This window comes from Coturnix japonica, chromosome 1 (genome assembly GCF_001577835.2).
Source record: "Coturnix japonica isolate 7356 chromosome 1, Coturnix japonica 2.1, whole genome shotgun sequence".
Classification (NCBI taxonomy): domain Eukaryota; kingdom Metazoa; phylum Chordata; class Aves; order Galliformes; family Phasianidae; genus Coturnix; species Coturnix japonica.
In genome coordinates this window covers 46,699,850-46,727,120 of record NC_029516.1, presented here as the reverse complement: position 1 = coordinate 46,727,120, position 27,271 = coordinate 46,699,850, and the positions used below count along the sequence as shown (strand labels likewise).

At 53.6% G+C, this 27,271-nt stretch overlaps 3 protein-coding genes and 1 long non-coding RNA gene across 7 annotated transcripts; 3 read left to right on the top strand and 1 right to left on the bottom strand.

Moving 5' to 3' along the window:
• Positions 1 to 2,213: 2,213 nt before the first annotated feature.
• Positions 2,214 to 12,281, top strand: GGA1 (golgi associated, gamma adaptin ear containing, ARF binding protein 1). 2 transcript variants are annotated; one of them, XM_015862649.2, is made up of 17 exons: positions 2,214 to 2,434; positions 2,517 to 2,601; positions 2,720 to 2,795; positions 3,466 to 3,564; positions 4,828 to 4,951; positions 5,464 to 5,564; positions 6,516 to 6,596; positions 6,934 to 7,071; positions 7,192 to 7,273; positions 7,694 to 7,801; positions 8,090 to 8,245; positions 9,026 to 9,090; positions 9,236 to 9,411; positions 9,523 to 9,806; positions 10,050 to 10,219; positions 10,408 to 10,518; positions 10,665 to 12,281. In XM_015862649.2, exons 1-17 carry the CDS (start codon positions 2,404 to 2,406, stop codon positions 10,773 to 10,775), a joined length of 1,998 nt encoding a protein of 665 aa, XP_015718135.1. In that variant the 5' UTR covers positions 2,214 to 2,403; the 3' UTR covers positions 10,776 to 12,281. The 2 variants fall into 2 exon arrangements, with proteins under 2 accessions (XP_015718135.1, XP_015718126.1); XM_015862640.1 differs by lacking the exon at positions 3,466 to 3,564 and having other exon boundaries at positions 2,298 to 2,434.
• On the bottom strand, positions 12,132 to 21,560 carry LOC116653477. 3 transcript variants are annotated; one of them, XR_004307366.1, is made up of 3 exons: positions 21,455 to 21,560; positions 14,036 to 17,540; positions 12,132 to 13,845 (listed from the first exon to the last, which is right to left on the bottom strand). It is a non-coding gene; the product is annotated as an uncharacterized LOC116653477 (long non-coding RNA). The 3 variants fall into 3 exon arrangements; XR_004307367.1 differs by having other exon boundaries at positions 12,132 to 15,369; positions 15,540 to 17,540; XR_004307365.1 differs by having other exon boundaries at positions 12,132 to 17,540.
• Positions 13,700 to 21,465, top strand: SH3BP1 (SH3 domain binding protein 1). Its single transcript, XM_015862661.2, has 18 exons — positions 13,700 to 13,813; positions 15,445 to 15,487; positions 15,733 to 15,837; positions 16,483 to 16,559; positions 16,755 to 16,866; positions 16,941 to 17,017; positions 17,453 to 17,588; positions 18,186 to 18,254; positions 18,592 to 18,682; positions 18,877 to 19,019; positions 19,094 to 19,205; positions 19,293 to 19,374; positions 19,557 to 19,637; positions 19,745 to 19,861; positions 19,994 to 20,091; positions 20,294 to 20,423; positions 20,553 to 20,665; positions 20,965 to 21,465. Exons 1-18 carry the CDS (start codon positions 13,752 to 13,754, stop codon positions 21,237 to 21,239), a joined length of 1,923 nt encoding a protein of 640 aa, XP_015718147.1. The 5' UTR covers positions 13,700 to 13,751; the 3' UTR covers positions 21,240 to 21,465.
• A 394-nt stretch (positions 21,561 to 21,954) lies between the features above and the next one.
• Positions 21,955 to 25,488, top strand: PDXP (pyridoxal phosphatase). Its single transcript, XM_015862671.2, has 2 exons — positions 21,955 to 22,574; positions 23,857 to 25,488. The coding sequence occupies exons 1-2, from the start codon at positions 21,998 to 22,000 to the stop codon at positions 24,180 to 24,182; spliced, it is 903 nt and encodes a 300-aa protein (XP_015718157.1). The 5' UTR covers positions 21,955 to 21,997; the 3' UTR covers positions 24,183 to 25,488.
• Positions 25,489 to 27,271: the final 1,783 nt, after the last annotated feature.

Genomic DNA, 27,271 nt, shown 5'->3' with positions numbered 1-27,271 from the left:
CCGGTGATGACTGCACGCCACAAGAAAGTGCTGCATATGCAAGGGAAGAAGAAACTTCCTATTAGATGAAAGGAGCACAAACCTGCTCTCCCCCTGGAGAAGTATGCAGCTCTTTACTTTGGCTCTATAATTGCAACACTCCACTGGGAAAGGTGCTTGGAAGTATTGCAAAAGGAAGATGAGCAAAGGTCAGGTGTAGCAGGGCTGCATATCCAGAGCATCACGGTTTGAGGCGATGTCAGGAGACGAGCTGCCAGCCTTGATTCAAAGGCAAGCAGCCAAAAACACAGGAACTGCCCACTGCAGTCAGCTGGAGCAGGGATATCAGAAAAGGGAACAAAAGACCACAATATGGTCAGGAAAGTGAAAGGTCTCTGGCAGAAAGCCTTGCCACAGAAAGAGGAATGTGGCAGGGGAAAGGGAACACCACTGGCCAGAGCCAACAGGAAGCACACCATACCTCTACCTCCTGCACACGAGCACATCTGCAAACATTGCACGGTTCACTGAGATGCGCTGGAGAGAAACCAAACAAATGTAGGAGCAGAGTGAAGGTGACGGAGCGGTACCATCTGGATGCAGCCAGACAGATGGGGAGACCTACCTGCCTGGAAAAACCCTTGCAAAGCACACCCAGACATTCCTGCAACCCTCCCCGGCGTTGTTTGTGCCGTGATTCACCACAAATGTGGCTTCAAGCCACGGCTGAGTAGCAGATGCAGCCAGTCTCCTGCCTGCTGCTGCCCTCTGTGGGACAAAGCAGCTCCCAGCCCAAATTGCTGTTTCCCTGGCACGCAAACTAGCCGGGCCTCCAGCTTGTGCGTAATCACTTTCCTCTGCAACTGGCTACAGGCTAATTATAGTTCCAGTATTTTCCTTCTGGATCAGCGTTAATTACAATACGGAGCGTCTCACTCCATTAAGCTTTAAATCTTGTTTGGGATTCCAGCTGTCAGTATAAATGAGTTGAGGAAGGTTTTTCTCAGGAGGCATCAAGCTCGGTTATGGGGAGCTGAATTGCAAAAAGCTTTTTCATAGAACCATAGAATGACTTGGGTTGGAAAATACCTTCAAGATCACCCAGTTCCAACCCCCTGCCATGGGCAGGGCTGCCACCCACCAGCTCAGGCTGCCCAGGGCCCCATCCAACCTGGCCTTTAACCTCCAGCGCCTCACCGCCCTCTCGGTAAGAAACTTCTCCCTGACATCTCATCTAAGTTGCACAGAAAGCAGACGCAATCGAAGAGGAAGGAGCCTGCCAAGTTCCTAAGCAATAAAAGAAAGGCTTGAAACGCTGCAGCTAACATCAGTGTAATGGATGAGTTCATTTGCCATTGTTTGCAGCCAGCCGAAGAGAGGCGCAGCCTGCCATTCGCTTTACGCTCGCTTAACACCGGCTGATGCCAAAGCGAGGAAAATAAACATTTAAAGACTGAAAGTTGAGCAAAAAACTGAAACAAAACCACTGCTCCATTTGCTTTCTGGGTCAGGGAGCGGGGACAGGCACCTTCTGCACTGATCACACGTGACCTACAATAGCAGTACTGAGATCCCGGACTCCTGCAAATCACTTTAGGGTTCTCAGAAACTTTAGAGGTAGCAGTAATAGGCAGGAGTGACTCATAGGACCAAAATAACTCATGTAAAACGTGCCTGAACACAGTGAAAGATGTGGCAGTTTGCTAAGAAAGGCCCTGTAAAAATAGACCTTTGTGAGGTAAGGCACTGAGAGTTAAACAAAGAATAGGAGGTAGTTCGAAATGGCCTAAAGGCTTCCCCTGAACACAATGGCTGCCCATATGGAGAAGCCATCGGAGTGACAGCAGGACAGCTCTTCTGTGAGGACTCTATTCCCGGTGGATTTAAGTTCCACCGAGTAGGAAGAAGACAGAAGGTTAATAACTAATTAAAAACAACCGCTCCTAAGAGGCACAACCAGGCCCGATATCATTATAACGCCTTCCAAACGCCGAGCCCCGCCGCCATTTTGAAGCCTGCGCCCCGCTCCGCTCAGGACGCGCAGACACGCAGTGCGCATGCGCCGGGGCCGGCCCGCTCGCGTCCTTTGAAAGGACACGCAGCTCCGTCACGAGGCGGAAGTCGTTTGAGGCTCCGCCGGAAGGAGCTTCAGTTGACAATGGAAAGGCTACTTCCGGTTGGGCTCCGCGCGACGGTCGACTTCCGGCTCTATTCATTGGCTGCTCTGTACCCTCCTCCTGGAGGCCTCCAGCCCGCGTCTCTCTGTCCTCCCCCTGCGGTGAACTCTATGGTAACTCGGGCGATGTCACGGCAGGGGGCGCGCGGAGCGGCACTCTGTACTTCCGACTTCCGGTGCTCTATGGTGGAGCCGGCGGCGCTCTAGAGGTTTCTGGGCTCTCTCGATGGGCCGGTGGCGGCCCCGCCATGGAGGCCGAGACGCTGGAGGCGCGCATCAGTGAGTGCTGGCGGGGGCAGGAGGGGGAGAACGGGGGTCGAGGGGGCCCGCCTCACTCATCCTGCCCTTGTGCCGCCCGCAGACAAGGCCACCAACCCGCTGAACAAGGAGCTGGACTGGGATGGCATCAATGCGTTCTGCGAGCAGCTCAACAAGGAGCTGGAGGGGTGAGTGGGCCTCGCACATCGCGGCCCGGTGCTTTGTCGGTGGTGACGTGCCGTCCTGCCCCACACAGCAGCAGTGGGGCCGTTCCTCAGTCACCATCCAGCTTTCCTCTCCCCCCAGCCCTCCGCTCGCCACCCGGCTCCTTGCCCACAAGATCCAGTCCCCGCAGGAATGGGAGGCCGTCCAAGCCCTCACGGTAAGGCAGGGCGTGATGGAGGGCAGTGGGGGTGTCCCGCTAAGAGCTTGCGATGCTCTGGGGAAGCCCTGACGCGTGTGGTGGGAGAGAAGTGGCAGCGGCAGCAGCCGATGGAGGGTGACGGGTGGGGGAGGCCTTGTCCTTAGGGAGGAGCATGGGAGTCATTGGGAAGTTTCCCATTCCTCTTATCGCGTTGTGGATCTGTCAGCCGTGGGGTTTGTGAGCTCTCTGCCTCAGGGTGGCCCTGCTGAGTTAAAGGTGTCCCTTTCCATGGTGATCAGAGGGCTGGAGCACTTCTCCTATTAAGACACACTGAGGGAGCTGAGTTTCTTCAGCCTGGAGAAGAGAATTCTCCGGGGAGATTTCACTGTGGCCTTCCAATACTTGAAGGGAGCTCATAAGCAGGAGAGGGACTGACTTTTTACATGATTTAATAGCGATAGAACGGCGATAAATGGTTTTAAACTAAAAAACAAGAGGTTTAGATTGATGTTACGTGGAAAATCTTCATTCGGAGGGTGGTGAGGCAACAGGACAGGTTGTCCAAGGAAGCTATGGGTGCCCCATCCCTGGAGGTGATTGGAGTTCCCAATAGACTCACAAAGCCTCAGGTTCTGTGCGTGGTGAGAAGCCAGATGTTGACGTAGCTCATGGGCTCATCCTCTCCCAGGTGTTGGAGTCCTGCATGAAGAGCTGTGGCAAGCGCTTCCACGATGAGGTGGGCAAGTTCCGCTTCCTTAACGAGCTCATCAAGGTGGTGTCACCAAAGGTGGGTCCCAGGGGATCCTCCTGGAGGTGATGATGGTGGGAAGAGGGCTTTGGAAAGAAGTGATGGAGCAGAGGGGCCAGAGATCTTCTGGAATGTGAGGAAAATGGGACAGTGCTTAGAAAGATTTAATCCGTGTTTCTATTGAGTTTTCCAGTGGGAAGCTGAGCTTTCACCCACTGCTCTAGGCTGATTTTTGTTGCAGGAAGCTGAGGGCCAGCTAGTCCTGATGCAACCAGTGCTTGTGAGACTTCTGAGCCCATCTGCGTGTGTGGAGTCACCTTCATTGCATTTCTTCTGGGCCTTTTTTGTGCTCGGGAACCTCCCTCATCTTTGACACTGTGACTCTTATCTCTCCAGGGTATCCTGGTCTGTTTGAGACACTGAGGGCAAGCCCAGGCCTGGTTGGCATTGCTCTGGCAAGTCCATCTGAAGGACCTGGTCCTTACCTGCTCCTTTGCTGATGCTGCTGTTCCTGTAGCAACTCACACTGGGCACACTGTTCTATTCAGCCAGAGCAGTCAGCTCGTGATGCCAGCAAGGATGGAGTTAAGGGAAAACAGACTAAATATAACTAAGGAAAACTGGAGGCTGTCAGTCACAGCTTGTGATCTGTGTGGACGAGTATCTGAATATCCAGGGACTGTAACAGCATCATTCTGCAGTCATCTTTCTGGGGTGATCTAGAGGATGTCATTGCCTAAAGCCACTGGCAGCACATTTGCTGTTTTTACTACCAGTGCACAGCAGACCCATGACATAAGAATGAAGGGTGACAGCACAGTAGTGGGAAAGCTGCATCCAGCAGTGAGGTGTTTGTGGCTTACCAGCTTGCTACAAAGAGTGTCAGGCACTTTGTGATGCTGAGTACAGCTGAGGGTGTGCTGGGCCTTGCCCTAGGGACTGTCACCTACAGCCCTTCACTTCACCTTCCAGCCCTGCTGTCTGAAGGGTTGTCTTTCCCAGCAGCTTCTGCTAGCAGCATGATTTCTTTCACAAGGCAATAAGGACTCTCCTGAGCATTTCCCACCAGTCCCTGGGTGTTGCTAAGGGTCTGCTGGCCCAGCATTTCTCCCATCTCCTGTAGTGGAAACCAAGCATGGCACAGGACATGTTGCAAGGGCCTCATGAGCTTTCCTGCTTGCTTCCTCTTTCCTCCTTGTGCCGTTGGAAACTGTCTCACTTCTGGGGGAGGAGAGGAGGGGAACAGGCTGGACTTGCAGCAGCTCAGATCAGCTTCAAGTCGCCTCTTCTCTGTTTCTGTAGTATCTTGGCAGCCGGACACCAGAAAAAGTGAAGTCAAAGATCCTGGAGCTGATGTACAGCTGGACACTGGGGCTGCCTCACGAGGTGAAGATCTTGGAGGCCTACCAGATGTTGAAGAAACAAGGTGAGAGGCAGAGGTCCGAAAGGGGAAGATTGATGGAAGGTTTTTTTCCTTACTCATCCAGGCAGAATCTAGAACAGGCTCTGCATACCTGCTGCCCAGACCAAGCATATCCATAGATCTGCCAGACTCCACAGAAAGGGCTGGCAAAGAAATGGATGCCTTGGGGCTCCTTGATGGGTAGAAGGAGTTTCTGGGGGTCTGATGTGCTTAATGGTTGGGGGAGAATACTGCTTGTTCCCCATGGGAGGTGGTGAACTGGAATGGATTGGTGCTGAAGGGATAGAAGTGCTTTGGTAGTACCGAGTGCTGGATTTTTCAAAGATAGGACAGTGCTGAAGGGGGTAGTATTTGCATAACAACACAGTTTAAGATGGTGGATGGCAGAAGCAGATCTTGATCCCCTCCATTGCAGCTAGTCTTGATGAGCTGTTAAGGGCAGAATTGACCTAGGTGGTAGTGTGTCCCCCGCTGTGGGTGAGGCCTCTTGATATTTCTGTTGGTCTCTACTGCAGGTATTGTGAAATCTGACCCAAAACTGCCTGATGATGCTCCTTTTCCACCACCTCCTCCTCGGCCCAAAAACATCATTTTTGATGATGAGGAGAAATCAAAGGTAAGAGGTCTATGCAAGCAAAGAGCAGAGGGCAATATCTTCTCTGTTTTGAGGTCTCCTGTGCTTCAGAGTAAGAGTTAAGACTTTTGTTTCAGGAAATGCATCAAAGGAATGTTGAGGGCCTACTGCAAAATCATGACAGAGGAAACAGCCTGAGGTAGAGCATGTGGGTCTCTTTGACCTTTGGAACTCTTAGCTGAGGGCTGGTGCAATGGGTAACATGCTGATGTTAGCCCAGCAGATTCTGAGAGGTTTGTTTTGCTCTCTCCAGTCTCCAGAGTTATCTGGCCATAAGGTTTAAGTAAATCCCAGCCTTCAATGCTGTTGTTAACTCTTCTCCACTCACAGCACTGCAGGCTGCTTTCTGCCCAGCCGCTTGTATCTTCCTGGATTCATCCTATATTGCCTTTCTATCAGTCGTGTCACCGTTCAGATAAACCTCTGATATGTTTAAGCAAGTATTAGGCTTCTCTGTGTCATCTATCAGTGATGTCATTTTGCTTCAGGGTACATATTTTGTTTTCGTAGATAACAAATGGGGAATCGTAGATGTCCTGAAGTTCATTGACTATGGAGGAAAGAAAATGGTTGGTCTCCTTCTTTGCCAGTTACAGCTGCAAAATGAGCACGTGAGGAGATCAGAATAGGAGCCCATCACAATCCCATGACATTTCCCTGTGTAAAACAAGCTTTGTTTGTGGCAGTATTCATATTGCTGTGCTCCAGGATCTCTGTTGTGAGTAACAGGCAGGGAGGGGCAGGCTTTGAATGCAGGAGACTTTCACAGAAAGACCTCTCTTACACAACCAGAGCCACAATGGGGAAAGGAAGACAAGTTGTACTTCTCTCCCTGGTCTCTTGCACAGGGCATCACCACTAGCTCTCATACTGCAGGAGCAATACTTGCTGCCATCCCTCTGCTTGGGCTCAGAGATTCCTCTTCTCTTGCAGATACTGGCTCGTCTCCTGAAAAGTTCTCATCCTGAGGACCTTCGGGCTGCCAACAAGCTCATTAAGGAGATGGTTCAGGAGGTATGGCTGAGGAAAAAGGGGGCAGGGAGCCATGGCCTGGATGACAGTGCTCGATACCAAAGGGGCCATGGATCACTTGTTCAGCAGCAGCGCCAAAGAGTCCTTGTATGACTTGTGCCACCGTTGGGCTACTTGGAGAAATGGCTGTGGGTGGAGCTACTGCAGCACAAGATCTGTGGTGGTTCCAGCCCTGTCTGGCAAGTGCTAGTGCAGAAATAACCTGGGGTTTTCCCACTGATGGGGAATCTGTTCTGGGGGGCAGAGTTGCTGTAACTAAAGGCAGGGAGTTGGTGTGTTGGTTGGCCCAGCCTTCCTTCCCCATGCGTTTCCCCTCCAGGACCAGAAGCGCATGGAAAAGATCTCCAAGAGGGTGAATGCCATTGAGGAGGTGAACAACAATGTGAAGCTGCTGACAGAGATGGTGACAAACTACAGCAAGGGGGAGACAACGGAGAGCAATGAGGACCTGATGAAGGTGAGGAGAGGCTATCCCACTGTCCTCCCTGGGCTTACCAGAGACTGTTGTTCCTCCTGCCTATTTTGTACCCTATCTGAACATCCTGCTGCTCATCTCAGTGCCCCTTCTCTCCCCCAGGAGCTGTATCAGCGCTGTGAGCGCATGAGACCCATGCTTTTCCGGCTTGCCAGTGACACAGAAGACAACGATGAAGCTTTGGGTAAGCAGACCTGACCCTGACCTTTCTTGTTCTGTCTGCTTCTCACTCCATCTTCTCTTAGGGAGTCAATGCTTGGGCTGCCTATAGTACAGCATCCATTAGGAGCCTGCCACTTTTTGTGGTGGCAGCTTGCTGTAGGCTGGCAATTCCATGGCTTGGCGCTAGGTGGAGGCAGATGACCCCAGTCAGCAGCGTTCATTCGCTTTGTTGTAGAAAGTAAATTTGTGCTTATCCTGCTGGAGCTGTCAATGTATTTTGATGGGGTTTGCAGCAGCAGAGGCAAAAGTGCTGCCTGTGGTGGGATATCATCAGCTCCTTGAGCCTTACTTTGAAGAAATAGACTGAGATGGGTATAAAAGTCACTGTCTTGGGTTATTTACTGTTTCAAACCTCTTTAAACCACTACCTCTTCCATTTCAGCGGAGATCCTGCAAGCCAACGACAACCTGACACAGGTGATCAATCTCTACAAGCAACTCGTGTCGGGAGAAGAGGTCAATGGGGAGATGGCGGCTGGTCCTCTTCGAGGTGAGGAGACCTGGGGAATAGGGAGATGAAGCACAGAGACCCTACTGCTGATTTCCTCTGGTGTTAAATAAGATTGAGAGAAGCGGAAAGGGGACACCTGCAGGATGTCAGAGATGGGCTGATGAGATGAGGGAATGGCTTGTGGAGATGACTTGTTGCATGAAAGGAGGGAACTGGGAGAGAGAACAGATGAGGATTTCCTTCTGCCAAGTGTGAAGAAGGATGGGAACTGCATCTCAGCACTCTGAGACGGAAACCGTATCCCAGTCCTTCTCACTTTGTTCACAGGCAGCACCTCTGCACTTCTGGATCTGTCGGGACTGGAGCTCCCAGCAACCGGGCCTTCCTACCCAGCCTTGCCTACCCATTCAGGTGGCTCAGCAGTCCCAGTGCCTGACCAAGCTGGCTCTGTTTCCTTACTGGATGATGAACTTATGTCTTTAGGTGAGAAGACCAGAGCAAAAGCTTCCCATTACATCCTTCGCTGTGGGAAGTCTGAATGGATGGTGGTTCTTGTGGCAGGAGCATGAATGAGGGAGAGCTCTGGGAGAGGTGACTCATGAAAAACCAAGATGTCACCATCACTTAGAGCAAGGGAAAAGGCAGGAAAGACTCTGAACTTCAATCTCATAGTGTTTTTCTGACACCCAGAGAACCTAGAGGGGATGTACCTTCTGATTTACTGTGGATAAACTGATCTGTCAGGTGAATCAAGACTGATGCAGTGTCCATCAGCAGATGGCATCACAAGGGTAGAGCACCTCCAGCTCTTCATGCGACATCAACTGCAAAGTGTAAACACGTTACCAGTATGCACACAGAGACTTCTAGAGCTGTTCAAATGCATGTTGCAAGTCTTGTGAAGTACCACTCCTAGATAGCTCTAGCGTTCTATTTTTCCCAATAAAGTGCTTTCTCCTAGGATAGGTGCTTTGGGTACAACAGCATGAAGTAGACAGTATGATCCCCCAGATTACATGTGAAAGTGGGATCTGTTGCAGTGGGAACTAGACTCAAGAGTGAGGATCTCTGGGCAGAGAAAATACCATCCTCCCTGCTCCTTCCTATGCAGAGATGGAGGCCTGAGATGGGAGACCATGTTGTTGACTCTGCCCTACTGCTTGTGTCCTCCCTGACCAGAGGAATCTGTTACAGATTCAGGCCCCTTTAAGTGTCTTTGCCCACATAGCGGATAGGCTTCATTTTTGCTTTTATTCCTGCCAGGCCTGAATGATCCAGCACCGCATCCTGCCCAGGCTGTTGACAGCAGTGGCTGGAACAGCTTCCAGGTAACATGCTGGGAGCTGGAGAAGCTGGTGGGGTGGGTGGTGGAAGGAACAAAAGGAGTAGGTAAGGAAGTATCTCTGGTCTGATTGTTGATGTCGATAAAGAACCCTGCTGGATGGGGGGGACTTCTGTGCACTCTTTCTGCAGTCATCAGATAGCACTGAGCTCAGCATCACCCCTGTTGTGGCAGCAGTGCCAGTCAAAGCAGATGCAGGCACATCCTCCCCCAAACCTACTTTCACAAGTGGCCTGGATGACTTGGACCTCCTGGGCAAGACTCTGCTGCAACAGTCTCTGCCTCCAGAGTCCCAGCAAGTGCGATGGTGAGTAGGATTGGGGCAATCTTGCATGTCTTCTCCACCCTTTTCATGTCTAGGGTGCTGGACACAAACATTTCAGTGCTGTTTCACTTGTTGCTCTGTCTAAATCTATAGGGAGAAGCAGCAGCCACCTCCCCGGCTCACTCTGAGGGATCTTCAGAACCGGAGCAGTTCTGGCACCACAGCTCAAAACTCCAGTGTTCTGCCTGTGCTCCAGGGTGTTTCCCCTAACCCCACGCTGCCCCTGAACTCAGAGCTGCCTGCTCCTGCTACACTACCAAAAGTAGCCACCACGCCACCAGGAAGTACTTCAGTCCCACCACAGCCTCCTGCCTCCACGCTGCCCCCAGAGATCTCACTGGCCAACATCACTGTGCCTCTGGAGTCAATTAAACCCAGTGAGCTGGGATGAAAGCCTGGGAAGGGGGGGAAATTGCCTGTTTGGAAGCTCACCACACAAACTAGGGGGGGAAATACTGAACCAGGGTATGAAGAGAGTGCATAAATTGAAGAATGTGAGAAAGGTTGCCTGTTGGATTACAGGGAGGTTGTATCTCTGTTGCTTGTGTGGAGCGTGGCTGATGGGAAGGATTGCCAGTTCCTCCTTGGCTGACTACAGCCTGTCCCTGCCTTTCACACAGGCAGCATCCTTCCTGTGACGGTGTATGATCAGCATGGCTTTCGCATCCTCTTCCACTTTGCTAAGGATGCCCTTCCCGAGAGGCCTGACGTGCTGGTGGTGGTGATTTCTATGCTTAGCACGGCCCCGCAGCCCATCCGTAACATTGTTTTTCAGTCTGCTGTCCCCAAGGTAAGGCAACTGCTGGGGCTTGGGTCCACAGACAGTTCCCATGAGATTCTCCCTTTGCAGGAGAGCTCTGTGGAGCAGAACCCAATAAAATATTTCTTTTTTATAAGAAAGAGGAAGCTCTGTATATCTGACAGGGCCTCTAGCTCTAATGTCCTTCAGCAATGTGAGATGCTTTTCTTTCTCCCTAGGTGATGAAGGTGAAACTACAGCCACCCTCAGGCACGGAGCTGCCGGCGTTCAACCCCATTGTCCATCCCAGTGCCATCACACAAGTCCTGCTGCTTGCTAACCCACAGAAGGTAACAGCACCATCCCTTGGTGCCTAGGCAAAGCCCCACTCCCCTCCTATTCCCTGTGCTCAGTGCAGCTTCCTAGAGACCTGAATGACTTGTCCTTCACATTTTCCTCCCCTCTGACTGCTTTATCTTTCCTCCCCTACCTCCAGGAGAAAGTGAGGCTACGATACAAGCTGACTTTCACCATGGGAGAGCAAACTTACAACGAAATGGGGGATGTGGACCAGTTCCCCCCACCAGAGTCCTGGGGCAACCTCTAGGGCCACATGGCGTAGGCGCTACACTTGGAAGCTGGCCTTGTGGGGCTGGAGCAGCCCTGAGGAGAGGGGGAGGGCGGGTGGGGGGCTGCTGCTCATACTCAATTCTCCAATCAGCCGGGCGAGTGCCAGAGGGAGCGTGCCTCCAGGATGAGAGCAGACACCAGGAGATGTTCATCCCACAAGAGTAGGAGTGCAGTCAAGCTTCTTGTGGCTGAACAGTTGCCTTCCCTGCTCTTCCAAAGGCACCCCTCCCTCTCTAGTTTGTTCAACATCTCTTCTGACCCCGTTTTCCCCCTCTGGGTGCAGTGGGAAGCAAGGATGGGAAACTCTTAACAGCCTCAGCCTTAGGCAAGGCCTAGCAAAGGAAGATCCATTATCTGGCCCCTCTTCCCCAGTTCTTCAGCTGCTTCATGCTCTGCATTGTTCTCTCATGTTAGTGAATGCTGAGCTGTGGGGTATCCTCCCTTGCCCCCAGCCTTGGAGCTGGGCCCTAGTGGTAGTTTCCTGTCTGAAGGGATAACCCTAGAACTGAACAAGGACTTTGGTGTCTTCCCAGCACCAGAGAGCAGGCAGCGATCCTTGCTCCTGGAGGCCCGGGGGGGATCTTCCCTTAGCTCCCTCTTTCCAGTAGCAGGTAGAGCTGCTGGTGAGAGCTGAAAGCTGGGAAGGGCTCGCTCTGTGCCTCCCCATCTGCTTCAGCTCTGGTTCCTCGGCTTCTGGGCACTGAACTCCTGCTGGGAGGAAGCACACATCTTCCCCCAATGCTTTAGCTACTGCAGCAAGCATTTGGGACTGTGGCTGGAACATCACCTGCTTGTCCTTGCCCCTCGCAGGGCTGACACAATTCAAAAGGGGCTTTCAGTGGGGCTGAATCCTTTCTCCTTGAGGCTCGGGTGGGGAGAGGGTGGGAGTCGGGCTCTGAGCATCACCAGGGGGCACCACCAGGCTCTGTACTGTGGGGAGGGGGGTACAGCTGTGCCTTGTGCCCCATTGCCCAGAGGGGGCTCGCTCCAGCCCCCTTATCACTGTGACACTAGAGTACAGATCTGCAGGCATGGAGGAGACCAGGGGGTGGCGTGTTCTTAGGCAATCCGTGTCCTGATGGGACTTGTGACCATAGGAGCTGCTTCCCATCTCTAAGCTGGTTTTAGCTGGATCTTAGGGGCAAACTGAGCTCTGCATTAGCTTGTTGGAGGTAGAAGGCAATTTCTATTCTCTACTTAGGGGCAGTGAAGGTGGGAACTGGGTGCAGCCACGTGGTGGAGAAGAGGGGGAAGCAAGGTCTTTATGCTGAGGTTCTGCTGTGTCTTACTTCCCTTTCTGGTCTCTTTTCAGGGTTTTGTATGGGGGTTTTTAGTTTGTTTGTTTTTTCTTTGCAGATCTGGTTCTTGAACAGACTTGTATATATTTTCAGTGCAAATTCTGCACATGGAAGAAAACAATTAAAAAACGCCCGGCGCGACAAATCTGCTGTATTTATGGAAAATAAAAAGAGTTCTTTCCTGATGCTGTGCCTTCTCAATGCATCTTCCCCTGCCTGCACCAAGGAGCTGTTGGCCTCGCATGGGGCCGTTGCCAGCTCCTGACCTGCCCCAGCTCGTCTTGGGCCTCGCTGGTTCATGAGCAGGGAGAGTGAATAGTGGAAGTCCCCCCAGCCGCTCTCAATTCCTGTTTGAGAGCAGGCCCTGTCAACACTATGAGCTGCTCTCTGCTTCCTTCTCTCTGGGGAAAGCATTGGGCAGGAGCACCCGGTGCTCCCCAGCTGATGAGCTGCTTGCAGGCCCCAGGGCTGGTTGCAGGCTGGTGGCTTTGCAGCAAAACTTCCTCCTCCCTGAGGCTGCTGATCGGAAGCAGCTCTATTAGGGCGGTTTTGGCGCAGAGCTGGGGGTTGGTTGCTGGGAGGCAGGCGTGGGTGGCCACTTGGTTGAAGAGTTTAGAGCAAGATGATGCTCAGGCAGCATTCCCTTGCTTGGTCTCCCCATTAAGAGTCATTAAAGTGTGAAAAGACCTCAGATCACCTAGTCCAACCAACCGCCTGCCAATACTGCCCGCTAAGCCACCTCCCTTGGAAGCAGAGGGTCCAGCATCGCTTCTATTGCACGCTCCAGTAAGGAAGAGCAGAGCCCAGCAGCCCCAGGCTTTGGGGCACAGCTGGAGCAATCGCTTCCCATCCCTGCTCAGGTTCCACATAGCTGGGCCTCTGCTCTCAGTACAGGAGGAGGAAAAGCTGCAGGTAGCCAGATAAGGCAAGCTTTGCATCGTGCAGAGTGGGAGCAAAATCTGGGGGGGAAGGAAGGGGGTTGGGGAAGAAAAGTTGCACTGCGTGGCTTGAGCTGAGTGCAGCTCTGCAGAGCGAGTGATGCTAAGGACAGGAACGTGAAGCTTGTGGTCACCATGCAACCTTGCAAGGGCAGCAGGGGAAGGGGGAAGGGATGGCTTCGCCATCTGCAGAGGGGTGCTGGGATGACCTGATAGCGTGGGGTGTGCATCACCCTGCAGTGCCCTCCCACACCACAGCTGGTGGTAAACATGGCAAGGCGGGTGAAACAGAGCGTGGGCCTCCCACTTGGGCTCAGCAGCAGCATGCGCCTGTCCTGCCTTGTTATGTGTTTGATGCAATAATATTTCCCCTTTAAGGCTGGGCTTAAGTTATTTATACTTTGTGGGGTGGTGACAGGAACACAGAGCAGAGCAAAGCCCTCAACCGCTCTTACCTGATCTGCAGCCAGGAAGGAAGCTAAGAAAAAGAGAGGGACCGTGAGACAGAGCCCAAGGGAGGGGAAGAAAAAGCAGGCAGGGCATCTTCGGGGAGGGACAGGGGAGGGGACAGACCGGCAAGAAGAAAAAGAGGGAACCAGGGAAGAAGGAAGGAGCAAGGAGGGAGAGGTGCTCCGGAACGGCAGCTCTGCAGAGCAGAAGGGCTGTGGGCGTCCCATGCCAAGTGTCACCGAGGGGTGCTGAGCTGCTTCTCTCAAGATGATGAAGAGGCAGTTCAATCGGATGCGGCAGCAGCTGTCCCATCCCAACGCCACCAGCCGGTAAGGACTTCTCTACTTCCAGGATCGGTGAGCTGGGAGGGAGCAGGATATAGAGCCTGAGGGAGGTGGGGGGGCGCCAGGCTGGATTAGGCACCCGAGTTGCCAGGGAAGAGGGAAAGTGTGAGAAATGGGCTTAAAGCATCTTCAGCATAAGCTGAGGGGCTGTGGGTACCAGCTCCCTGCTGCTGCAGTGCAGTGGGATGGTGACTTGGTGCTACTCACCAGGGATGGGCTCCACAACCTGGCTGCCCATGGAGGTTGGCTTCTGCAGGACACGAGGGCAATGGGCAGGGTCTCCCCAACCACATGCCCTAGGATGTGTGGTGTCCAAGAGGCACTGGGACTTGTTCCCTCCATTCAGATGGGTGCCTGGTGCCCTACATCTGGCCAGCAGTGTGGACACCCTGTGGGAACACCTGTGGAGATCTGCCAGCTTCAAATGTATTCCTACAGCTCAGCCTCATCTCCATCACTTCCTTACTTTTCTTTTTGGCTTTCCAGAGCTCTCCCCTTGCAAAACCCAGGGCTGGGCCCTCCCCCCCCAGCCCCTTTGCTCCCTGTTTCCTGCAACCACCTCTGCACAGAGACACACAGACTGCCAAGCCCTAGCAGGCTGACAGGGACCAGTTCCAGGTCCATCAAGGGCCTTCAGCCACCACAGCAGAGCTGCAACCTGGTCACCTGTTGCTCTTCTTGCCTTTCCAATGCAAACCAAATCTCTTCTCCCACCTCTCTAACCCGGAAGAGAGCTTTTCCATCTCCATGCTGAATGTGCATCCATTTCACTTAAGGCTGTGTGTGCAGAAGGTCCTACATAGCTCATGCAGCTCCGAAAAGAGCAATTCACCCACCGCAGAACCTCTCCTCCACGGGGCTGTGATCTCACGTGACATTGGCTGCTTTCAAGCCAACCACCCCCATTTCCTGCAGCTCGTCCCATGTCAGTTCTTGCAGGAGCTGAAAACAGAAGCGTGAAGTGGCTGGGCAGGGGGATAAAGCAGCAGCAGAAGAGGTTTCCAGGGAGCAACAAAAACATGGGTCCACTAAGCAAAGTTTCCCCTATGGGAAGAGTCATGGAGGTTTGGTGGCCTTGAGTGTCAGGGTTTGAATTGGGTTTTGATCAGGATTTGCTGCAAACCATAAGCTTCCTTTGCAAGATTCACTCTGCATACTTGCTTGCAAAACCAACCAGAAAGCTGCCTTCAATTATGCCCTGCAGGGGGCTGGTGTTGGTCTACACCTCCAGCCTTTCCACAGTGTTACTGCTGCTCCAGTCCAGCAATGTGACCAGCAAAGACAGATGGCCACGGGGCTCCATCAGGAACTGCCTTGGATTTGCCTTTGGAAGAGCCAGTCAGGACAAAGTTTTACCCCCAGACTTCTCACCAGAGCAGTGGCCCTGTCTCACTGGCATATTTTGAGCCAAGTGCTCTGAGCTGGAAGTCCAGTCTGGTGGGAGCTGCTTCTCTTGTTCCTGGTGCTCTCTTCCTGGGCTCGCTCTGCCTGTAGCTTTGGGGAGGATGGTCTGAGCCATAGCCAACACCTCCTATTGGGACCTCAAAGAAAGAAGGGCAAGATGCAGGAGGAAGCCCCCCCATTTCTTCTCATGGCTTGTTCTTCTCCCTCTGCAGAGCCCAAGAAGCAACTGAGTTCCTGACAGAAGATTTGCTGCAGGTGAGGCGAGTGCCAGCTTGCACCCGCACGTGGGGACATGCCCCATCCCTACATGAGATCCTCCCCACAGGCACCTCCTTGTCATGGGGCTGGAACATTCCTGCCTGCTGGAGGGCGGTTCCAGGGCCAACGCAGCAGCTTCGGCACAGCACTGGCAGATCCAGCATGGCTGTGTCAGCGAGCACTGCTCTGACATGCCCCCTGCCACAAAGAAGGGCTCACTGGTGCCACCTTTCCACCTCCAGATCGAGCAGAGGATCGAGCCAGCCAAGAGAGCAGCTCACACTGTGTCCAAGCGGCTCCAGGCTTGTCTGCAGGGTCACTGCGGTGCTGAAATGGACAAGCGAGTGGTGAGTGTCCCCTGGACACCTCCTCAGCCACCACAAACCTGGGGCCAAAGTGCTTCTAGAGTCCTAGATAGCACCTTTACAAAACCCTTACGCCCAATGCCCTTTCCTGAACTCCTGTGGTGAGGAGCAGCATGGTGCAGCTGGGCATGGGCACACCACCGCTTCCTCTTCCTTGGTTTGAATCTGCCACCTCCTTCCCAGCTGGTGCTCACCAGCTCCTGTCTGGAAAGCAAGCCCTGTGCCTTCCCAAGCGCCAACATCCCCCCCTCCCCCCCCCCATGATACTGCTGAACCTTTCTCCCAGCTTGGCTTAATTATTCCTGACATTAAATTCCACCATACACTTGAAGCCATGGCAGGGCTTAGTAGAGTCCTCCATCAGTCCCACAGTCCTCCACTGTTTAAGAGAGAGCTAGAGAATATCTAACCAGCTATTTAGCCAACCATGTCCTGGCTTTGGCCAGAAGGACATAGAGAGGGCTCTTCCCCTAGCCCCAAGGCCAAGAGGGAGCTCAACCAGAGGGAGATGTGGGGAACCACTGCAGGTTTAGGATACCATCTGTCCCTTGCTCACAGTAGTATGCCTCAGGGCGAGCGAGCTGCCACACATCAGCTCATCATCTCTTTTCCTATGGCTCTATGCAGAAGAAGCTACCCTTGATGGCTCTGTCTGCAACGATGGCTGAGAGCTTCAAGGAACTGGATACAGAGTCCAGCCTTGGGTAAGTGCCAGAGGGAAAAGATGGCAAAAACCTAGCTGAGCTGCTACCTGGGCTCTGGGGCTTCCACTCCCAAGCAAGCACAGAAGGGGAATGGGGGCTGGCTCTGGGTGCCCACATGGGTATAGGTATGGTAAGGGATGCTGGATTGGAGGCTGGCTCCAGCCAGTGCTTGTTTCACCTCTCTCTCCCTTTCAGGAGAGCCCTGGAGATGGGTTGCTGCATCCAGAGTTCGCTGGCCAAGATCTTGGCTGAGTTTGAGATCGCTATAGAGCGTGACATCCTGCAGCCACTCAACAAGCTCAGCGAGGTCGCCATGGTCAACCCTCCAGCTCCAGTTCCATCCCCAAACTTCTGCCACTCACCCTGGCCCCTCTCTTCCAGGAGGAGCTTCCCATCATCCTAAAGCGCAAGAAGACCCTCCAGAAGCTGATTTCTGACTGGAATGCCATCAAGAGCCGGTATGGAGCACAGTGTGGCCATGGGAGACCAACTGGGTTGGAGGAGAGGAGCAGACAACTGCCCTCTGCCAGTACAGGGAGCAAATTTCCCAGGGACAGGAGTGAAGCCAAAGCAGCAGTAACTTGTCCCCAAGCCCCTTCTCCACACTGATAGAATCACAAAATCATAGGACCATTAAGGTTGGAAAAGATCACTAGGATCTTTTAGTCCAACCATCGATTCATCCCCATCACTCCCACTAACAATGTCCACATCCTTACGGTTCTTGAACACCTCCAAGGAAAGTGACTCCACTGGCTCCCTGGGCAGCCTTTTCCAATGCATCACCACTCTAAGAATAATTTTTTCCTAATTTCACTATTTTTTCCTAATATTTAACCTTGTGTCCCCATTGATAAGGCTGTGGGTGTTGCTTCTTCTCTCTCACCTCAAAGGCTGAGCCAAGCTGCCAAGAGTTCCAGTAACAGCGCAGGAGCTGGAGCTGGCCAAGGGGCATCTTCTGCTGCCAACAAGCTGGAGATCCTGAAGGAAGAGGAGGAGGAGGTGAAGAGGAAGGTAGAGCAGTGCAAGGTGAGCACAACACTGGCTCTCCTCCTTGGGGCAGCTCCAGGGCTGGAGATCTGCTCTTCTCCAGCAACTCCACCCAAGGTGACACCCACACCAAGAGCAAGCCAGCCAGCGCAGCCTACCCTGCGCAAGCAACCAGCTCCCTTGCAGTGTGGAAACAGAGAGATGCCTTAGGCCTGGGGAAGAACAAAAGTAAAGGATTTGAAGCATAAGCTGTTGCAGAGAGGAGGATCCAGGGGCTGGAGCAGGAAGATCATAGGGTGCTCCCAGGGTGAGACCCAGCTGAGCTGAGGTCTGTGCTGGATGACAGGGGACTGACTCCCATCATCTTTCTACATGTCCACACTGTTTCTCCTTAAGAGCCTTGTTTGTCACAGTCTACCATAGCTGGGAGATCCTCCTGTGAAGTTCTAGGGCCTGGTGGTAGGGCAGGTCTTAGCTGTGACCTGAACACAAGCAACAAGGGTGAGGAAGAGTCCCCACGCAGCCCTGGTCTGCCCTCTCATCACCTTCCCTGAGGGGCTTCTTGAAGGCATCCCCTCTCCCTCGGGTGCCGGGCAGGAGGGGGAAGGATGCTCTTTTTGGTGTCTCCCTTCCCAGGATGAGTACATGGCAGACCTCTACCACTTCTCCACCAAAGAGGACAGCTATGCCAGCTACTTCATCAGAGTAAGTTCTCCTCTTAGTATGTGAATTGTCTCCTGGGGTATATCCAGCCTTGTCTCCATTTGCAACAAGCCCTCCGGCCAGAACAGAGTGCCACATGCACTAGAAGCTGCCTCTAAATAGAGCAGTTGTCTCAATTCATCCCCATCTCTAATTCATCTCCTATCTACCACTATAGACATGGTCCCACGTATTCCAAGGGATTTCCCTTGCAGTTCTTCCTGCAGCATCTTTGCTTTCCTTGGTGCTCTCTTCTTATGAGTGCTGTGTCCTGGGGATGGATCTCTGGAGAGGAGACAGTGCCAAGCTGAGCACTGGCTATTTGTCCCCTATCTGGCAGCTGCTGGAAATCCAAGCCCAATACCATCGGCAGTCGCTGGAATCTCTGGACTCGGCTCTGACAGAGCTGAAGGACAGCCACAGCCAGAAAGGTACCCAATCACTTACAAGGCAGCATGGGGATGGCTGTGAGAACAGCCAGCAAGGCTGGGAAAGGTAGCTTATCCTACCATGGGGTGGTGGGCACTGCCTCCACCAAGCTAACCACAGCTTTGGAGTGAGATGCCACCATGGCTGGATGCCACCAGGACCCCAATCCTTAAGAACATTTCCTTGTCTCCCCCAGAGCCCTCCTTCACCACAGAAACCCCAGTGGTAGGGTACTACGGCGTGCCCCTGCAGACACATCTCAAGGACTTGGGCCGAGAGATCGCTCTGCCTATCGAGGCCTGTGTAATGATGCTGCTGGCCTCGGGCATGAAGGAGGAGGTAAGCAGCCCTCACCATCCTATACTCCCTAAGAATACTCCACAGCACCCTGCATCCCTTTGCTCCATCCCCAGGGACTATTCCGGCTAGCAGCAGGTGCCTCCGTGCTGAGGAAGCTGAAGAGCAGCTTGGCCAGTGGCTCTAATGCCCTGGAGGAGTTTTACTCGGACCCCCATGCTGTGGCCGGTGGGTGCAGTGACATGGGGCAGGGATATGCGGGCAGTCAATCACTACTGCCCCCCAGCCTCCATCACTTTCCCACTCCCCCTCCAGGTGCATTAAAATCCTATCTGCGGGAGCTGCCTGAGCCTCTGATGACCTTCAAGCTCTATGATGAATGGATCAAAGTGGCCAGGTGGGTCAGGGCTCACAAGCCCAAAAGCCTAGCAGCTGTTTGACTTCTCACTTTGGGGGTGAGAGAAGTAGTGAAGAAGATACAGTAGCACCTATCATGAGCATCATCAGCCCTTCTACCTCATACACCAAGTCCATCTTTATCCTACAAAGCAGTCTGAGCTCTCTTTTTCTCTTCTGCAGCTTAAAGGACACTGATGACCGCGTACAGAGCCTGAGAGACACCTGCAGCCGCCTGCCCCAGGACAGCTACAACAATCTGAGGTGTTTCTGTGGGATGGGGCTTCTTTGATCCCAAGTATTCACCAGAGGCACCCATCCCCTTCCTGAGGGTGCACTCACTGTCTCCTTGTCCTCCTTTTACCCTGCAGGTATCTGATCAAGTTTTTAGCCAAGCTGGCAGAGCACCAGCATGTGAATAAAATGACCCCCAGCAACATCGCCATAGTGCTGGGCCCCAACCTGCTGTGGCCAGAGCAAAGCACAGGGTGAGGAATGGCCAGATTGCAGATTTTCTGGAGAGAGTCCCTCTTTTTGGGCTTTACTCCTCTAGAATTAACATAAAACGGGTTAATTCCCATAACTCCTTCCCTGATGGCTCTCCCACCTCTGCCTCTCAGAGACCCTGTGCAACTAGACTTGGCCTCAGTCTCCTCCATTCAGGTGGTGGGAGTCATAGAAGCCCTCATCCAGAACGCAGACTTACTCTTCCCTGGAGGTAGGCCTTCACTCTGTCCTTCCATCTTTGGGGACCATAGCAGAGGGTGAAGGGAACATAGGAAAAGCACCACAAATAGCAGAAGAATGGATGAAGAGCATCCCAGGCAGCCGCAGATCCCTGCTGTGGAGTCTGCTCCTGGGGCATGCTCAATGTCTAACAGGAGCGCAGTAAGCACTTCTTGGCCTTTCTCTCCATGCAGAGATAGATTTCAACGTCTCAGGGATGTTCACACTGCCTGCGGATGTCAGTCTCAATGAGGCTGCCCCGGTAGAAGAGCTTCCTCCCAAATCCCCCCCACCCTGCTCTCCATCTCCCCTGGATGAAGAGGTGTAAGTCTGGCAGGAGCAGGATGCTCCTTACCTCTATTCCACCCCAGCCTGCAAGGTCAGGACCACCATGCTCTGTGGTGCTGGCTTGAACCATCATCTGAACACCCCAATTGTCCCCTTCTCCTCCAGCACAAATGACTCCGAAGTCAGCTCCCAGCCGCTTTCCCCAGTGGTGACCAAGCCGTCCCCTGAAGCCTCAGTGCTGCCAGCTTCAACACCAGCCAATGACACCGCCCGCAAAGGTTAGGACATGGAAGCACAATGCTTGGGAAAAGCCTACAGGGCAGACACCTCCACCTTCTCCAATTTATCCTTATCTCACCACGTCCTGCAAGACAGGGTACAAGGGCCACCACATGGGATGACAAGGTCCCCTAGATTTCTGCTCTCCATCCCCAGCTAAGGTGGAACTCTAGGATGGGAGAGACACTGTTCAAAGCTTGTGTCTCACTGTGGACTGAAGAGGGTGGGAAAAGACCCCAAAAAGTGGCATGTCTGACCCTAACAGCCATCCACACCGTGACCTCCTTTCTCTTTCCAGCCAAGCGCCCGGCTCCATCCCGACCCGCAGGGCCGCCTCCCGTAGCCCAAGCCCGGAGCACGATCCCTGAGCGCACCTCCAGCCCTAAGGCCCGGCCACGACGTCTGGGCGCTCCTTCCATCCCTCCCCCATTGCCCCCACAGCCGGCACCGCGCCACAGCCGTGAATCCCTCACGTCTCCGGGGCCTCCCACCACCAATAGCGGCAGCACGGATGAAGGGCCGGCGGAGGGACAGAGCTCTTTGGCTGGATCAACAACGGCGGAGAACGACTGAGCGAGGCGCGGGGCTGCCATTAGCTCCCACTGTGCCTCCCCTCGTTCCCTCATGCCGGCCAGCAGGGCCCACAGCGGGGCCCACAGCCGCTGCAGGTGGGCGCGCGGCGGCCATTTTGGCTCCCGTCGCCTCAGAGCGCATCACCTCGAGCCCAGGAACAGGTACGGCCGGTTTATCCTGTGAGAGGATTCGATTTGTTAAGAAGATATATATACCTGCACACACACGTGGACATGTGTATATATATCTGTACGTATCGCCACTACGTGATTTCAAAGGGCCGGGGCAGAATGGCAGCACGACCCTCCCTGTAACGGCGGCGGCGGCGAGCCGCGGGCTGCCCTCGGCCAATCAGGCAGCGCGCCCTATTTCCGTCCCGCCTCCTCGCCGTGTTTCTGGGCAGCCGATAGGGCCACGAGGCTGTCACTTCAGTGTGCCCCGGTGGCGCAGTGGTGGGAATGGCGCCTTGCAACACCAGGGCCCTGGGTTCGAATCCCCTGTGGCGCAAGTGGTAGAAGTGCCGCTCTGCTACACAGGGGCTCGAATCCCGGGGGTTGGACTCGATGATCTCTCAGGTCCCTTCCAACCCGCACCAGACTATTACTATTACTATTACTTCTCTCGAAGGGACAGCCGATAGGTCGGCGTCCCCGTCACTCTTCTCTCTGCCCGCCTCCCATTGGCGGAGCGGTGCCGGTGGGCGGTGCCGCCGGCCGTCGGGGCGGTGCGGCGTCGCGGCGTGTTCCGTAGTGTGCGGCATGGCGAGCTGCCGGCGGCTGAGCGGCGCGGCGCTGCGGGAGGTGCTGGGCTCGGCGCAGGGGCTGCTCTTCGATTGCGACGGGGTGCTGTGGGCGGGAGAGGCCGCCGTGCCCGGCGCTCCCGAGCTGCTGGAGCGGCTGCAGCGCAGCGGCAAGGCCGCGCTGTTCGTCAGCAACAACAGCCGGCGCTCGGTAGCCGAGCTGGAGCTGCGCTTCGGCCGCTTGGGCTTCCGCGGCGTCCGCGCCGAGCACGTCTTCAGCTCCGCGCTGTGCTCCGCGCTGTTCCTCCGGCAGCAGCTGCTCGGCGGAGGGGCGGGCGACGGCAACGCGGCGGGCCGAGTGTTCGTGCTGGGCGGCGAAGGGCTGCGGGGCGAGGTGCGGGACGCCGGGCTGCGGCTGGTGGGGGACGGAGAGCCGGGAGCCGAGCAGGTGCGCGCCGTGCTCGTGGGATACGACGACCGGTTCACCTTCGCCAAGCTGGCCCAGGCCTGCGCCTACCTACGGGACCCGCGCTGCTTGTTGGTGGCCACCGACCCCGACCCGTGGCACCCGCTGAGCGATGGGCAGCGCACCCCCGGTGAGCCCCCGCTGTGCTCCCTTAGTGCTGCGGGGCTGGGGTTGTGAGCTGTGCAGGAGAGGAGCTCAGGGGGCACGTTATTGCTCTAAAACGGGACCTGAAAGGAGGCTGTGGTGAGGTGGGGGTCGGCCTTGTCTCCCAGGTAACAGTAATAGAGCGAGAGGAGGTGGCATCAGGGCAGGTTCAGGGTTGGATATTTGGATCGATAACTATCTTTGCTGAAAGAGCAGTGCTGCGAGGGACACGTGGCTGCACAGGGAAGGTGGTTGCAGTCCCGTCATCTGGAGGTGTTCAGAAGCCTGTGGATGTGGCACGGGACGTGGTCAGTGGCCATGGTTGGGGATGCTGGCGGCATGGACCAGGTTGAATCATAGGGTCCTTCCAACCCTAATTAATTCTATGACTGGGGCTGGGATCCTCAGCTCGTGTCCATGTCATGGTGATGGGATTTGGCTGTTTATTGTGTTGGCCATCAGAAAAGTTGCACAAGATTCCCGAAGCAACAGGGCTGCTGGAATTGCTGACATGCCTTTCTGGGCTTACTGCTTGACAGCCAGCTGGACATAAGCAGCGCGGTGCCCAGGGTGACCAAAAAGACCAATAGCATCCTGATTTGTATCAGTAATAGCACAGCCAGCAGGAGCAGGGGTGACGCCTCCATTCTTACTCTAGCTCGTGGTCGTAGGGCTGCATCCTTGAGTGCTGTGTTTAGTTTTTGGGCCCTCAGTACCAGAAAGACATGGAGGCCCTGGAGTGTTGTCCATAGAAGACAACAAAGGTGATGAAGGGGTCTGGAGCACAAGTCTGATAATGACTGGCTGAGGGAAATGGGCTTCAGTTCAGTCTGGATAAGAGAAGGCACAGAGGAGATCTCATCAGTCTCTACAAAGTCCAAAAAGGAGGTTGTAGCAAGCTGGGGGGTCAGAGGCCCTTTTTTTTTTCCAACTTTTCACACAGCAAAACCAACACGGTAGACAATAGGAATTGAGCCTCATGATGCACCAAGGGTGGTTCAGGTTGGATACTGGGGAAAATTTCTTTTCAGATGCAGTGCTGCAGTGGCACAGGCTGCCCAGGAGGTGGTGCAGTCACCACGTCCTGAGAGGTGTCCAGAGCCATGTGGGATGTGGCACTGAGGGACGTGGTCAGTGGGCATGGTGGGGATGGGCTGGCGGTTGGACTGGGTGATCTTAGAGGTCTTTTGGAGCCTTAATGATTCTATGACAGGACTCTCACTTGAGCTACCTGCAGCTATATCTTTTTCTTCTCCTTCCCCCACCAGGGACCGGCAGTCTCACCGCTGCAGTGGAAACAGCTTCAGGCCGCAAGGCACTGGTGGTTGGGAAGCCCAACACCTACATGTTTGATTGCATCGTGGAGCGTTTTGGTATTGACCCATCCCGTACCCTCATGGTGGGAGACCGTCTGGAGACAGACATCCTCTTTGGCAAGAACTGCGGCCTCTCTACCATCCTCACGCTGACGGGTGTCTCACGCCTGGAAGAGGCACTGGCCTACATGGCCAGCGACAGCCCTGCTGCCAAGGATATGGTGCCCAATTACTATGTAAACAGCATTGCAGACTTGATACCAGGCTTGGATGAGTAGTCTTCATGTACAAGAGCAGAGGGGCCGGGTTCCCCATCCCCGATCTCCATCTGTTCCGTTTTATGTCTCACCGCCCTTTTCCCTCACTTCCTGGTTTATTCACATTCCAATACCCTTCTCGGGGGACAGGAGGAGAGGGGGGCAGGGTTAAAGTTGTTTCCTTTCTGCTGAGAGCCACCCGTGACAGTCCTTTTCTCCCTCATGTGCCAGGATCAGCATCTCTAGGAGAGAGCTGGAGGCCTCAAGGCCGACATGGGGGCCAGAACAGCGTTTCAGTGTTTGGCCTCTCCTGCTGCAGGGGTTAGGGAACAGCTGTCTTAATGGTTTTCTCTTAGATAACCAGTGGCGGCCTTTTACTGCTGTCCCTTTGCTCTGTAACTCTTGACGACTGAGCTGCATCCCTGCAGTCCTTATGGTAATCGCCTCCTCAGGAGGGGAATGGCTGGGGGTAACACCCACCCCATCTCCGTCAGTGCCAGGGTGTGTGGAAGAAGCATTCTGGAGCAGTGAATGAGAGCATCTCTGCCTCCCACAGGCGAATAAGCGAATGAGAGCATCACCTCATCTCTTGTCTTCTCTCTGCTGTTCTTTAGAGGTGTTTCCCTACCATCCCCTGCCCTGACTCACCTAAAAGCTATGCCTGTGTTTGTCAGAAAAGTCTGCAGAAAGGGAAGAGAGGCTGTCCTTGTCCCTTTTTTTGTGCCAAACAACTCAGACAAGCTGTGACTGCTCACAGTCGATTTGTGGTTGTTCCTTGTTTTCAAGTACCCCTTCTGAAGGGGATTGTGAGAGAGGGCTCCTAGACCACAGAAGCACAGCAGGAGTGAACTATGAAACTCTCCCCTACTTCCCCTCCTCGGTGGATTTTGCCATGGTGTGGTGAGAGAAAAGGGCTGATGGGGGTCTGTGCTCCAGCTGCTGAGGTGTGGGTATGATGTTGCTATTGTTACTGCTGTGAATGTTGCAGCCCTCAAAACCATTCCTTGCTGCTTCGTCTTTCTATGTTTTGTTTTTGTTTTTTTTTAATTAATTTATTTATTATACTAATTTATTGTTCAAATATTGTATTATTTGTATAAATTATGCTTACTGTTTGAACCAAGGGGACAGGGGGCAGTTTCTTTGGGCCTCCCTTCCTGTCCATGTCCTATATTGATGTTCTTACACTCAACGTGTTTCTGGATATAATAAAGCGTGAGCGTAGGCTGGAAATGGCCTCCTTTCTTCTCCTGCATTCCTATCAAGATGAGAATGGCTTAGGGAACAGCCCTCCAAGAATAAAAGGACATCCAAAGAGTTCTCTGAAGCTTGACTGTCATCTTAATTGGAGCCCTTTGTATGTGTTTCTGGGCAACATGTGCCAGTGCTCCATCACCCACACAGTGAATAATGTTTCCTGATGTTGAGAGGGAGCCTTCCACATTCCAATTTGTGCCCATTGCCTTTTGTCCTAACACTGGGCACCACTGAAAACCGTTGCCCTTTCTTGCTTTGAGTTCACATTGCTGACTTGTGTTTAACTCAGTGGCTAACAGGGCCCTCCGCTCCTTTTCTGCTTTCTATGCTTGCCCATGAGCAGGAGTTCTCATTTTCCCTTAATAAACTTCAAAATGCTTCTGTCATCTCATTCCTCCAGCTTCTTGAGGTCCCTCTGGATGGCAGCACAACCCTCTGTTCTGTCAGCTGCTCCTCCCAGTTCTTTGTCAGCTGCAAATGTGCTGAGGATGTGCTCTGCCCCATCATCTCGATCATTAATGATGCTATACACAGGACTGGGCCCAGTACTGACTCCTGGGGTACAGCACTAGTTAATTCTAATAACTAGTGAACTTTTTGCCACTGACCACTGCTCTCTAGATTCATCCATTCACCCAGTTTTTGTCCCACCTCACTGTCTCCTCACCCAACGTGTACTTCAGCTCCACCTCTATAAAGGATCTTACGGGAGACAATGTCGAAGGCCATAGTGATGTTTAGATAGACAATATCCATGCTCTCCCACCACCTGCCAAGCTAGTCATTTCATCCTAGTATATCCACAGCAGAAAGACAACAAATCAGTCCAAAGATACCAATCGGTGAGCAGATGCCTTTAATATAAGGAGCTAATAATCACAGGCTGGAATGTTGTTAGTGTTCAGCCACATGAGATGGTAAAAGAAAGGGAAGGATCTGACAGGTGTTGGGGCTGGCAGGATAGAGATTTGTTGCATGGGAAAGTTCCCTTGGAGCCAAGACAGGCTCATGATCCCAGGAGCTCGCTCGATACTTGCCCAACCTGCAGTGAGAGTGCCCCTTTGCCAAGGCAGGCACCTCGGCACCACCCTGTACCACAGCAGACGGTGTGGGGAGGAGGAGGAGGTGGTGGTGGCAAGAGGCAGCAGCCTGTTCCTGCCTGCCCTGGAAAGGCAGCCAGAATCTGCCCTTCCTCCAACACTGTGGTTGGGTCCCTCCTCTGCTGCACACTTTGCCACTCCTCGCTCCTTACGCAAGGTGTGGTCTCGTCCTCTCCATCCTTCTCAGGTACTCCGTTACCGTTCCTATGTCATCTATTCCTTCCCTATGTGCCCTGGCCCACACAAGCTTACCAAGCAGCCCAAGACTTGTGTGGCTGTTAGACTTTGCCTTGGAACTGTGCACAAATAATGTGTACTCCTGGTAGACAGGCTATTTTGGTTCTCTAGACAATCCCTGCAAGATGCTGAGCAGCTAAACCAGTTGAGAGCAATTAAAAGCCACTAATAACCCTGTCAGCTTAGAGAGTTCTGTCAGACTTAGTTTCAGTGAAGCACTGCAGCCAAACACTGGCAGCTCTGTAAGGCTCGAACATAGAGACAAGGGAGGTGATGCAGAACACGATCCCAGGTCACTTGCTTATCCTGACTTAACATCCTTTGGCCTAATGCATTGAGGCTGCTGATTCAGCTAACTGTGAACAGAGCCCAGGAGTAGTGTCAAGCAATGCTAGGCCATGGTGGTGCACACACAAAGTTTCAGAGGTGGAGGTATGAAGGATGGCACTGTGCAACCTGGGAATGATGTGCCTGCACAGACTGGGTCACTCACCTGGAGACTGGCACATCTCATGG